The 14,490-nt window shown below is 50.2% G+C and overlaps 1 protein-coding gene across 3 annotated transcripts in view; it reads left to right on the plus strand.

Annotated features, from left to right (window-relative positions):
* Window positions 1-14,490, plus strand: part of LOC137527988 (ficolin-1-B-like) — a 168,034-nt gene that overhangs the window by 26,424 nt on the left and 127,120 nt on the right. For all 3 annotated transcript variants that reach the window (XM_068249154.1, XM_068249153.1, XM_068249155.1), the window contains exon 2: window positions 7,989-8,102. In XM_068249154.1, coding sequence (XP_068105255.1) covers window positions 7,989-8,102 — 114 coding nt within the window. The remainder of the gene's footprint in view (window positions 1-7,988; window positions 8,103-14,490) is intronic.

Raw genomic sequence — 14,490 nt, forward strand, 5'->3', positions numbered from 1 at the left:
CCTGCTGAGTTTATCCTCCTGGCTGGCTGTGTTCCCACCGCCAGGGTCCACAGAATTCAGCGCTGCTGCCATGCGCCACTAGCTATTACGCCACTACAATAGCTATACTGTTGTAAAAAAAATTCTGAGGTGTCTGGGTTGGAAACTGTGCTGTCCCAGTTGTGCATTGGGCACAATGTGGGCTGCACGACTGCTGTCCGGAACCTCCTCCTGCTCTTTGGTGTTTATTTTCAGCCATGGTACCAACGCTAGGTACCATTGGCCTGGGACATTGCCTGCTGCCATACGTCACTCCTCCTTCTCCTCCTCCTCCTCCTGCTGTTGCCTGCTGTCTGCTGCTATAGTTATCCTCCTGCCTGTCTGTGTTCCCACCGCCAGGGTCCACAGAATTATGCACTGCTGCCATGCGCCACTAGCTATTACGCCACTACAATAGCTATGCTGGTGTTGAAGATAACATTTTACAACAGTACAGTTCTGTAAGGGAAAAAAAATAAGAAAAGAAGAAGAAGAAGAATATTTTTCCATCACTTTTTTTTTTTTTAGACCTAATTACATTCGCGAACACAAATTTTTCCCGAATTTTTTTTATGCAGCCCGAACCGAATTCGGAGATCGCATCCGAATCTGAATTTTCCGCGGGCCCAAATTCGAATGTACCCGAATCGAATTTTGGTGCATTCGAGCAACCCTGGCCATGGCACGCTTTGCGGACATTCAGCGGAGAAACAACTTGCTGGTGAGACGCTTGATATGTGATAGCCCGACTCACTTGAATTCGAACCGGCTCATGTTCTCTGGCCTGCTAGAACAGGAGAAAGCTGTCACCCAGTACCTCTACAATTTCAGTAGAAGGACACAATCTGGGGAGATGGGGATGTTCTGGCCCCCGAACTGGACACCGATGTGAAATGCATGCAGGCTCATGCGGCTGTTTGAGGAGGTGACCAACCTGGTGAGTCGCAGTGAAGGCACCATCAGCAACTTGATCCCTTACTCTTACTTCCTGGAGCGTGCCATGCATAGAGTGGTGGATCAAGCTGTGGAGTAGTGTTGGGCGAACACCTGGATGTTCGGGTTCGGGCCGAACAGGCCGAACATGGGCCAGATGTTCGGCATGTTCGGCCCGAACGCCGAACTCAATGGAAGTCAATGGGACCCCCGAACATGCCCATTTTGGGGGCCCTATGGGGTCGCAGGCATAAGGGGGGAGCATGCCCTGATCGCGGGGGGGTCGGAAATTCCCCCCACCCCCTCCGCTAGCGCTCCCCCCTCTGCCCACTTCCCCATAAAACGTCCTCTACGTGATGACGCATACGAGGGTATGCAGAGGACGTGAGGTCAGAGAAAGGGCGGAAGTACCACAAGGGTACTACCGCTGAACCGCCCGCTGCCCGGCCTCAACGCGTCACTCTGCTACTCGGACTCCTCCTCCTCCTCACTCCACTGCCAGTGCCAGCCACCAAGTACTGTTTAACTTGCCTTAAACTTTTTTTATGGGGAAGCGGGCAGAGGGGGGAGCGCTAGCGGAGGGGGTGGGAATTTCCAACCCCCCCCCCCGTGATCAGGACATGCTCCCCCCTTATGCCTGCGACCCCATAGGGGGGCCGTATTGCGGCATGTTCGGGCGAACAGGGCCCTGTTCGGCCGAACAGGGGCCCTGTTCGGCCCTGTTCGGCGGCCATTCAGTAGTTCGGGGCGAACCCGAACTTAAAAGGCCGAACACCATCAGGTGTTCGGCCGAACTCGAACATCACCCGAACAGGGTGATGTTCTGCAGAACCCGAACAGTGGCGAACACTGTTCGCCCAACACTACTGCGGAGGAGCGTGAAGAGGAAAAGTTATGACAGGAACAGTTGTGGGTGCAATTTACATCAGAACCAGATGTTCCCTCAACACCTGCAGCAGAACAGAGGGGGGAGGAGGATGAAGAGTTGTGTGGGGAAGAGAAGTCAGACTCGGATGATGAGGAATGTGTTTCTGTGGAGGAGGAGGAGGCAGCGGCAGAAGAACAACCTCAGCAGGCATCACAGGGGCCTTGTGCTGCTCAATGTCCCCGTGGTATTGTTCGTGGCTGGGGGGAGGAGGAGGACTTACCTGACGTCACTGAGTAAGAGCAAGAGGAGATGGAGAGTAGGGATGCTCATTTGGATTCTGCGGAAATGCAATTTCCGAAATTCCGATCGTAAATTGCATTTCCGCATCGGAATGCGGAAATCGGTAATGCGAGTGCCCTAAGCGGATTTCTGCCGGAAATCGCGGAAATTTCCGACCGGAAATCGCGGAAATTCCACCCGACTTTAACATTGATTTTCTCAAAAACTATAAGGTCTTTTTGAAAACTTTTTTTTGCATCTTGTTCACAAGATTCGGTTTAATAAACCCTGAATATTTGGTGTTTCTAGGTCTTAAGGGGGCTTTGCTATTAAACGCTAAAGTCGGCGGATTTTTACTGTAATGTAAAATGCAGAAAACCTGCATCTGCCTATTTTCTGCATTTTACATTACAGTAAAAATCCGCCGCATTTAGTGGTTAATAGCAAAGCCCCCGTAAGTCCTAGAAACACCACATTTTCAGGGTTTATTAAACAGAATCTTCTGAACAAAATGCCAAAAAAAAGTTGTCAAAAAGACCTTATAATTTTTGAGAAAATCGATGTTAACCTGATGAGCGGTCTGGACGAGCTCAGCTCGTCCAACACCGCCAGAGGCTGCCGCTCAGGCCCTGCTGGGCCGATTTTGATGAAATAAAAAGCAGCACACGCAGCCGGCACTTTGCCAGCCGCGTGTGCTGCCTGATCGCCGCCGCTCTGCGGCGATCCGCCGCGAGCAGCGGCGAAAGAGGGTCCCCCCAGCCGCCTGAGCCCAGCGTAGCCGGAACAAAAAGTTCCGGCCAGCGCTAAGGGCTGGATCGGAGGCGGCTGACGTCAGGACGTCGGCTGACGTCGATGACGTCACTCTGCTCGTCGCTATGGCGACGATGTAAGCAAAACAAGGAAGGCTGCTCATTGCGGCCTTCCTTGTTTATTCTGGGCGCCGGAGGCGATCGGAAGATCGCCTCCGGAGCGCCCTCTAGTGGGCTTTCATGCAGCCAACTTTCAGTTGGCTGCATGAAATAGTTTTTTTTTTTTATTTAAAAAAAACTCTCCCGCAGCCACCCTGGCGATTTAATCAGAACGCCAGGGTGGTTAAAGTCAGGCGGAATTTCCGCGATTTCCGGCGGAAATTCTGCATTGGAATGCGGAAATTGGTAGCGGAATCAGTAATCGGTACATGACGGAATGCGGATTTACCGCGGGATCGGAAATTGGCATTCCGACCATCCCTAATGGAGAGTACGTCTGGATCCAACTTTGTGCAGATGGCATCTTTCATGCTGTCCAGCCTGTTGAGGGACCCCCATATAAAAAAAAAAACTCAAGGGGAATGAGCTGTACTGGGTGGTCACGCTACTAGACCCTCGGTATAGGCACAAAGTGGCGGACATGTTACCAAGTCACCTGAAGGCAGAAAGGATGCAGAATATGCAGAACAAGCTGGCGAGTATGCTTTACAATGCGTATAAGGGTGATGTCACAGCACAACGCAATAAAGGTACCACTGCCAGTAATCCTTCTCCCATATCCATGCAGGCAAGGACAGGATGCTCCAGCGATCTCATGGTGATGTCGGAAATGCGGACATTCTTTAGTCCAACGCCTCGCTTTAGCGCTTCCGGATCCACCCTCCACCAATGCCTGGACTGGCAGGTAGCCGACTACCTGGCCTGAAGTGTGGATGTAGACACTGTGAGCAGCGATAAACCCTTGGACTTCTGGGTGTGCAGGCTTAACCTGTGGCCAGAGGTGTCCCAATTTGCCATCTAACTTCTGACTTGCCCAGCCTCAAGCGTCCTGTCAGAAAGGACCTTCAGTGCAGCTGGAGGCATTGTCACTGAGAAGACAAGTCGCCTAGGTAAAAAAAAGTGTTCAGTACCTCACCTTTTTCAAAATGAATGAGGCATGGATCCCGGAGGGAATACTAAGTCAGTCCCCACACACAGCATCTCTGCCTACAGGCTGCTTGCCTTCTCCGTCACCACCAACAGGGTCCAGGACTCCAGGTGGATTCCTGAATTTTTAAGGCCCCTGCTAGCAGCAGCTACTATACTAATTTTTCTGGTGCGTGTAAATGCCTGCCTAATTTTTCTGGCTGCAGTGCAGCTGCAACAACAAAACAAAAGGTATGTACATGTACCCATTCCCCTTCGTGATCATTACCTTGCCGCGGAGAAGGGGCTTGCGTATCACAATGAAGCAATGACCGCCGGCTATATGAGTGTCTTGGGGGGATGGCACACCAAAGATAATAAGGCTGTTGCTTCATTGTGGACAGACCAAATCTGATCATCTGGATAGTCTCTTTTGTTCTATCATTGAGCTACCACAGCCCGGCAACCATATGGACTTGAACACTGCCACAGCCTGCACTCTCGCCATGGTGCGCACCTGTCCAGTGATTTCTGCCCTTAAAACGCTGCTTTGCGTCAAATCCAGATTTTTTTCCCCGGGACTTTTGGCATCTATCTCACTCATCCATGCCCCCCTCCAGGTGTTAGACCCCTTGAAACATCTTTTCCATCACTTTTGTGGCCAGCATAAATGTTTCTAGTTTTCAAAGTACGTATCCCCATTGAAGTCTACTGCGGTTCACGAAAGTTTGCGCAAACCGAACCTTTTGCGGAACTTCGCGAAGCTGGTTCACGAACCTAAAATCGGAGGTTTGGGCCATCTCTATGTAACCCCAGCATACCCCCTCCCCGCAATAGAGCAGATAGTGGGCACAATAGAGCAGCCTGCCATGCAGCATGCCTGACTCACCACCACAGATGTCAGCTGAGTCAGGCAGGCACATCCATCTTGGCCATTCAGCTGCAGCCACTCCAGAATCCACCCTGAGTGGCAACAGGGTGCCTCTTCCATCCTCGCAGGCATGGACGTACTGACGTGACATCCATGCCTGCATCACATCGGGGGAACGCCAGCCGGTAGCGTGTGAAGCAGTAATAACATCACATGCTGGGAGCCATGGAGAGCAGGATGCTACTGCTTGTAATTAGGTAAAGTATAGTGTCCCCGCCTCTACCCTGCCCATTTGTGAAAGTCTGCACCGCTGCTAATCAGACAACACACACAGAGACACGAGACGGCAGCCGGCAAGATCATCTGGCAGCCGCCGCAGTTGGACATTTTGGGCTGGCAAAGGGGGCCCCCAGGGACTCTGGGCCCAGGGCAATTGCCCCCTTTGCCTTACTTGAAGCACTGGCCCTGCTCATTTTGACCGGCCAGAACCTGAAGTGGCCAAACTGGCCATAACACATACATGAAATGCATACGTAGAATGCATACATGAATTATATACATATCATTTTTTTTATAGTGGAAGTGTGTAACGATCGGTGTAACACAGAGAGGGTCTGATTACCGGTGAACTGCAGTCTCACCAGGAATACAGAATATACCCGATTATTGGTGATCTGCAGTATCACCGATAATCCGATATATCTACTAACCTCTGGACACCAGGGAGAACAAGTGAGTGTTTATGTAACAGTATACTTTGAGTATTACTTCAGAAGTATGTTCCTTCCTATGGCCTAGACTCTGTAGGAAGGTCAGAGCGTGAGTGACACCCGAGAGGGAGGGTGTCACTAACAGGTCTGGGAACTGCCTCTAACAGGAAGGCCAGTTCTCGAGGTCGGCTAGCCAGGTCGATAACACACAGACAGATAAAGTACAGAATCAGGATGCAAATACAAAGTCCAGGAACGAGCAGAGTTTGGCAACAGGATATCAGAAATAGCAAGGTACAAGATCAGAGTTAGGAGGAATAGTCAGACAAGCGGAAGATCATAACAAATAATACAATGCAATGTTCCTAATGCTAAGGTGTGAACGCCATGATTTCAACAACTTTGGAAATTATGCTAGAACACAGATACAGACAAGGTCTGAGTGCTACCACGTTGTGATCGCAACGGCAGACAACCAGAGAATGTCCAGCACCCAGTATATATAGTAAGGTACTCTCCAGCGCCTCCCTAAGTGCTGGACCAATGGCAAGTGGTGGAAATGTCAGCTGACCGGCCTGGTCAGCTGACCCTTTTCTGGCTGTCATATAAGCTCTGCCTCTGAGCGCGCGCGCGTCCTTCTGAATCTGTGTGGACTAGCAGTCCCAGCCACACCAGACATGTCTTGCAATGTGACTCTTGATTCAAGCGCGGGGACCGCCGCCCCGCTCTCCAAGGGAGTGGCGGTTTCCCTGCGTCCGGCTGCACTGTCAGCAGCTCTGCCATCCGTGCAATCTGCTGCCTCCAACGCGGACTCCACCGCTCTGTCCATGCGGCATGCGGCGGTTTCTCCGCGTTGTGCCGCCATGTTGGACGCGGAAACAGCCGCCCCACTCTGAGCCCTTGCGGCGGCTTTTCCGCGTTTCCTCACAAAGTGACAACAATTTGGCCACTTCCACCAGGTCTCATGTCCAGGGCCGGGCCGAGGCATAGGCTGGAGAGGCTCCAGCCTCAGGGCGCAGTGTAGGAGGGGGCGCACAATTCATTCAGCTGTCATTCCTAATTGTGTTTGAAGCAGAAAGAAAGAAGAAAAGGAGATACATGGAAGGGACTGCAAGCCAGATAACTAGAGATTAAGGTGTTGGGGGCCCTGGGGTGCCTCTTAGTCTAAGAGCAATCCATGCGTGATGGCTGGGGTGGGAGGGATGGAGGGGCGCACTTTGGGGTCTCAGCCTTTAGTGCTGAAGGACCTTGTCCCGGCTATGCTCATGTCCAGCTTTCCCACCTTAGCCACAGGGACAGTCAGCTACAAGGACAGGAAAATAATTGCAATTCCTTATTCCTATCACTAACAGGGTTCAGCAGATGACCCACACCAGTCTCCAGTAGGTACACACATATGTGTGCGTCCATTCAGTGTAGCACATGTGTAGCCCTGGAAATCCTAAGGGCATTACACATCTCTTACCTGTCTGCAAGCTTTCATGGCTGAATGGTCGCGTAACTAGTTAGCCTGGGGGAGTCTCTGTCTTCATCAGACATTCAGTGCAGCTGGAGGGACATGATTGAAAGACAGGCAAAGTAACCTAGCACCCAGTCAGTATCACAGAATATTATTAATTCCCACTAATTTTTGGCATTTACGCATAAAAAAAGCCTTTGCATAAAAGAAGTAATTTTGCAGAACTGTTTGCCCTTGATCCCCCTCTGCCATGCCACTGTCCAGGTTTGGGTACACAATGTCTACTTTTTGAGAGGAGTTGTGGCTGCAGAGATGCCCTGAAGGTTTCAGAAGAACTTTTCCTGCTCTTAAAGTGTAGAGAGAGATTAGATAAACTACAAGTTTTATACATACCTGGGGCTTCCTCCAGCCCCATGCGCACTGATCACTCACACGCCACCATCCTCAGCCTTCTTCCTCTTTGGTAGTGGGTCCGGTAGTCACCAGAGAGATACGTAGAGGGTGCACTTCTCTTGCGCAGACTGGCCGTGACTGGCTGAAGTTACTGGCCCCGGTACCAAAGAGGTCAAAGAATGAGGACAGCGGCGTGGCAATGTTCATGGACTCGTGGCCTGGTATAGAATGCCTCTGCATGCATTTACCAGTGGGGGAGTGGGAAAGCTCTATTCTCTTGCATTGAAGATATCACTACTTCTAGATTTGATTGCCATTGCTAGTGTGTAATTTTAAATGTTTGTAACTTAAACCAGAAACTGATTATGATGAATTGGTGCCCTAGGAAAGACAGCAGTTTTTGCCCACCGGTGATGGTCACCTGGCTTTTTTATAAAGATTTGGGGGAGGGGGGCTAGGATCCACCACAGGCCCCTAGACTCTCCCCAGGCCCTAGGAAACTGTCTAGAATTGCCTTGTGAATGATCCGGCTCTGACTTAAACACGCTCTATAAATGATTCTATTTCTTGTTTTTCCCTTTAGATGTCAATGAGATTACTGCAAAGTGGAAGAACAACATTGATCTTCTCCGCGGTTGCCAAGGTCAAGATAGATTTCGTGGAATAATAGGAGCCATTGGACCAACTGGAGTTTTGGGTACCATTAACTCAATTTTGTTTGAAGCAGCAGCAGTAGCCATCATGCAAAGATCTGCCCACTTTTCCATGTCTTTTATATGGAGATTTACCCATCCCCATGTTCAGAGGAGCTTCAGTGAAGAGGGGAAAAAATAAATCAATACATTGAAAAGTGAGAAGTTAAAACATAGAAGAGAGATGATGTATTCTAGGCAGTCTGACTACCTAAGGTTGCCTCAGAAACCCCTCCTCGCATTACATACACACTTTCTCGCATGCTGTCCCCGTTGCTCTGCTCTTACCACCCCAGGAATACAATATGATATTCCAGAAAGGACTATTTTCTTTGTTCTTAAACCTCCATTTACTGTAATGTCAGCAATATTCACAGCAGTCACATGACCCTCAGTACCCGAGAGCCTGTCATTGGTAGCACACTGCCCTCTATGGTGGCATCACCCCTTTCCACTCATCCCAGTGAGAGGTAGGTCACATGACCCTCACCACCTGGGAGCCTGTCATTGAAAGCACACCAGGGGCGTCGCTAGCCCTATTTTGGGGGGCACGTGCCCCCAATCTGTGCTCGGGTGCCCCGGATCTCTTCCCCAGGGATGCCCGCGGCCAGAGCGTCAGACCTCGATCAGCGGCGACCAGATGGTGCGGGTGCTAGGACCTAGCGCACACCGCTGATATGCGGAAGTGACATCACTTCCGCATATTCAGCGTGGTGCGCCCGGCACCCGCTCCATCTGGTCGGGTCGCCCGCTGATCGAGGTCTGCTGGCTGCGAGGTGAGGGGAGTCCCAGTCACTAACTACCTAACGGGGGGCGCCTGTCACTCACTATCTAAAGGGGGTCCCTGTCACTCACTATCTACCAGGGGTCCCTGTCACTCACTAACTACCGCGGGTCCCTGTCACTCACTATCTAAAGTGGGTCCCTGTCACTCACTATCTAAAGGGGGTCCCTGTCACTATCTAAAGGGGGTCCCTGTCACTCACTATCTACCGGGGGTCCCTGTCACTATCTACGGGGGGTCCCTGTCACTCACTATCTAATGGGGGTCCCTGTCACTCACTATCTAACGGGGGTCCCTGTCACTCACTATCTAACGGGGGTCCCTGTCACTCACTATCTAACTGGGGTCCCTGTCACTCACTAGCTAGCTGGGATCCCTGTCACTCACTACCTAATGGGGGTCCTTGTCACTCACTATCTAACGGGAGTCCCTGTCACTCACTATCTAACGGGAGTCCCTGTCACTCACTATCTAACGGGGGTCCCTGTCACTCACTGACTGGGGTCCCTGTCACTCACTATCTAACCTGGGGGTCCCTGTCACTCGCTATCTAACCTGGGGGTCCCTGTCACTCCCTATCTAACGGGGTCCCTGTCACTCACTACCTAACCTGGGAGGCGCCTGTCACTCACTACATAACCTGGGGGGTGCATGTCACTCACTAGCTAACCTGGGGGTCCCTGTCACTCACTACCTAACCTGGGGGGCTACCATATTAAGGGGGCATTCTGCCTATGTATTTGAAATGCTGTCTATTTATGTGTCTCATGACTGCTGAATTTGTCTTGTTGGGAGCCTTATGATTTGTTGGGGGCCTCAAGATTGCTGAATTTGTCTTGTTGGGGGCCTCATGATTTGTTGGAGGCCTCATGATTGCTGAATTTGCCTTGTTGGGGGGCCTCATGATTTGTTGGAGGCCTCATGATTGCTGAATTTGCCTTGTTGGGGGGCCTCATGATTTGTTGGGGGCCTCATGATTGTTGAATTTGTCTTGTTGGGGGGCCTCACGATTGCCGAATTTGTCATGTTGGGGACCTCACGATTGCTGAATCTGTCATGTCGGGGGCCTCACAATTGCTGAATCTGTCATGTCGGGGGCCTCACAATTGCTGAATCTGTCATGTCGGGGGCCTCACGATTGCTGAATTTGTCATGTCGGGGGCCTCACGATTGCTGAATTTGTCATGTCGAGGGCCTCACGATTGCTGAATTAGTCTTGTTGGGGGCCTCATGATTTATTGGGGGCCTCATGATTGCTGAACTTGTCTTGTTGGGGGCCCCCCGATTGCTGAATTTGTCATGTCGGGGGCCTCACGATTGCTGAATTTGTCATGTCGGGGGCCTCACGATTGCTGAATTTGTCATGTCGGGGGCCTCACAATTGCTGAATTTGTCTTGTTGGGGGCTTCATGATTGCTGAATTTGTCTTGTTGGGGGTCACATCATTGCTAACTGCGAGACTATGGGAAAAGCTGAATCCTTATCATATGAGACAATAGCATTAAACCTACTTTTTTAGCTTTTTAAAACAGAAAATAAAACTGGGAGGTTCTAAAAATTTTAATACATTTTTCAGGAGTACGATGGATGAAATTGTTTATCTTCACAGTTTATTTTCAACTTGGATTTTCCATAATGTTCATGTATGAGTTAAAACGTTTGTACAGTAAATAGTTTAAATTGCTGTTGCCACTTTGCGATAGATAAGTGACTTTTGGGTTGCAGTTTGGGCACTCGGCCTCCAAAAGGTTCGCCACCACTGCCCTAATCTAATGTCCCACCATTGCTAGGTTCATGTAAATTTGTCTCCACCAGTTACCACACCTACATTCTGGTCCATGGCCCACCCATCTTTCGGTGCGGCGCGATAAGCACGCTGCACAACGTGATCCTCATATTTTTGGCACGCTAGCTGTAGTGTGCTGAATACTGCTGCCTTCCGGAAGCAGCGTGTGTATCATCGTATAGGCAGAGAGGAAGAGACCGGCGGCGAGAGCGCAGCGCTTGGAACGCAGGGAAGTATGTTGTATACAGCGCTTCCTCCCTGGCTGCTCATTCTGCATCTGAGGGGGGAGCACGGAGGGTGGCCGAGGAGAGGGAGGGAGAAGTCGGGCTGCCCTCCCCGCGGCTCTGGCTCCCCCCTCCATTACGGGGGGCACCTACCTAATCTAACCTACGCTGGGGGGCAGCTACCTAATCTAACCTATCCTGGGGGGCACCTACCTAATCTAACCTATGCTGGGGGGCAGCTACCTATCTAACCTATCCTGGGGGGCACCTACCTAATCTAACCTACGCTTGGGCGGCAGCTACCTATCTAACCTACACTGGGGGGCAGCTACCTATCTAACCTACACTGGGGGGCACCTACCTAATCTAACCTACGCTGGGGGGCAGCTACCTAATCTAACCTATACTGGGGGGCAGCTACCTAATCTAACCTACGCTGGGGGGCAGCTACCTATCTAACTTATACTGGGGGGCACCTACCTAATCTAACCTACACTGGGGGCACCTACCTAATCTAACATACGCTGGGGGGCAGCTACCTAATCTAACCTATACTGGGGGGCAGCTACCTAATCTAACCTATACTGGGGGGCACCTACCTAATCTAACCTATACTGGGGGCAGCTACCCATCTAACCTATACTGGGGGGCAGCTACCTATCTAACCTATGCTGAGGGGCACCTACCTAATCTAACCTACGCTGGGGGGCAGCTACCTATCTAACCTACACTGGGGGGCAGCTACCTATCTAACCTACACTGGGGGGCAGCTACCTATCTAACCTATACTGGGGGGCAGCTACCTAATCTAACCTACGCTGGGGGGCAGCTACCTATCTAACCTATACTGGGGGGCACCTACCTAATCTAACCTACACTGGGGGGCAGCTACCTATCTAACCTACATTGGGGGGCAGCTACCTAATCTAACCTACACTGAGGGGCAGCTACCGATCTAACCTACGCTGGGGGCACTTATCTAACCTGTATTGGGGGCACCTACCTAGCTAGCCTATACAGGTGGCAACTATACTGGCTACCTATATTACAGGCACCTACCTAAATAACCTATACTGGGGGCACCTACCTATCTAACCTATGCTGGGGGGAACTATTCTGGCTACCTATATTAGAGGCACCCACCTAGCTAACCTGTACTGGGGCTCCTACCTATCTAACTTATACCGGGGGTGCCTGCCTATCTAATCTATACTGGGGGCAACTACACTGGCTACCTATACTGGAGGCACCTACCTGGCTAACCTATAGCAGGGGCAACTATACTGGCTCACCTATGCCTGGCTACCTATACTGGGGTACCTATTCTTGGCTACCTATAGTGGGGGGACCTATACTAAGTGCAACTAGACCTGGCTAACCTATCTACCTAACCTTGCTCGGGGGGGGGGGGGGGGCGCAGTTTTTACACCCTCGCCCTGGGTGCATTTTAACCTAGAAACTGCACTGCTGGTGAATATGTCGATATTAATTTGAGGCCACTGACCTACCCAGAACCCGAGGTACCCCAAGTCTGGTGTCAGAGGAATTGGCATAATCTGAGGAATATTAATCTGTTATCAGCGCAAATGTGGCATTTATCGGTTTTGAATTACAGAGGTTTATAAGTTTAAACCTAAATATCTCTCCGAGAGAATGAACTGTGATTGGTTTGTAATCCAGAGAGGGGGCAGGCATTGCCACTCCCCCAAACCAGCTTCAGTCAAAAGTGTTTGCCAGGGACTCCTCCCTCATTCCTCCAAATTCCATCGTCTTGGGAGCATGCTGCCGCCTTTTGGAACAGCGGCAGCCATCTTCTCTGAACTTTGCTCTTGAACTGAAACAAAGGAACTTTACGAGTTTCTCAGAAAGGACATATTTCCACGAACTTTAAGTATAAGTATTTTTCTCTCATTTGTATTTTCTGTACTGTGCTATTATTTTTCTCTATAATCGTTGATTTTAACGATTTTTTGTATATATTAATTATTCATATTGCATATTTAATAAACGACGCTACCGTCATTTAGTTATTCAGCTACCCTGCTATTCAGCCGCACAAACTGAACCCTGACTTCTGAAGAGTCGCTACTATTGTCGCTAGCTAGACAGAATAGAGTGTGTTTAACCGTTTTATTTGCAGGTCTATAATCAGCTAGTCAGTGGGCTCCTCTGTCCCATGGTAACAGGGGTGGTGGCAGTTATACCCTGAAATAGTGTGTAAATCGTATTACCGTAACTCACTGGCTCCCTTCTAGTTGGTCTGCTACCAAAATTCCAGCGGTTTCTGCACATCGATTGCGACCTCAGCTTGCATGGTCTGTGTGCTGAAACCGATTGGAAGCCATTGTGCGGTTCGGCAACTAGGGGCCCTGTGACAAATGTTGTTCTTGTATCTTTTTTTTTTTTTTGTGTGTCCCACAGACACTTGTATTGCATATGCAGCCCTGTCAATCAGTCACAGCTGCTGGACCTTGGCCCCTTGGTAATTCCTACTGTGCCACTGCCAGGTCCAGCACATTCAGTGACTACCTGTGTGTGTGTGACAGCTGCACATTTGTAATACCAATCCCTGCATACCTGTTCAGTAGTGCACCTACCTATGTGAGCGCACGCAGTGTTATATACCACCAGTCACTGCACCTGTTCACGGTACCTGTGTGTGTGAAAGCTGCACATTTGTAATACCAATCACTGCATACCTACTTGCTCAGTGCACCTACCTATGTGAGCGCACGCAGTGTTATATTATGCACCAGTCACTGCACCTGTCCATGGTACCTGTGTGTGTGACAGCTGCACATTTGTAATACCAGTAATTGCATAACTGTCCACAGTACCTGTGTGACTGCACGCTGTGTAATATACCAGTCCGTGCATATCTGTTAACTGCACCTGTGTGACAGCTGCACATTGTATTGTAATACCAGTCACTGCATACCTTTCACTGCACCTGTGTGACTGCACATTGTATTAGTCAAGTCAGTGCATACCTTTCACTTCACCCCCCCCCCCCCCCCCCCCCCCCCCGATATGGCCAAAACAACAGGCAGAGGCAGAGCCAGAGGCAGACCCAGAGGCAGGCCACCCGGCAGGTCTGTTCAAGGTCATGCTGACATGATTTTGTGTGGCCCTGGCCCAAAGTATAGTGTTCTGAAGAAGGCATGTCCCATCAACTCCCAAGATTGTCAGGATGTGGTTGACTATTTAATACAGAACACCTCATCTTCTGGAGCCATCAGCGCTACTACAAGCACCACATCCATTGCATTTGACACTTTGCAGGAGTTATTTGGTGGGGAATTCACTAATTCATAGCCATTATTGTTACAACAAGATGAAGACGCTAAGCAAGTTACACCACCTCATATGTCTGAGTTAGGTGCCACTATGGACGTAAGGTGTGAGGAGGAGGAGGATGAAGTACCTGCTGTTGGTGCAGTTTATGAGGTGTCTGAGGCAATCGAAGCTGGCGAGGATGATTATGATGATGATGATGATGATACTGCCATGGATGCCATGTGGGATCCTAATAGACAAGATGACCAAGGGGACAGTTCAGAGGGTCAGAGAGGAGTAGGAGGAAATGAGTTGCTGAAAGA

The sequence above is a fragment of the Hyperolius riggenbachi genome, chromosome 8 (assembly GCF_040937935.1).
Source record: "Hyperolius riggenbachi isolate aHypRig1 chromosome 8, aHypRig1.pri, whole genome shotgun sequence".
Taxonomy (NCBI): domain Eukaryota; kingdom Metazoa; phylum Chordata; class Amphibia; order Anura; family Hyperoliidae; genus Hyperolius; species Hyperolius riggenbachi.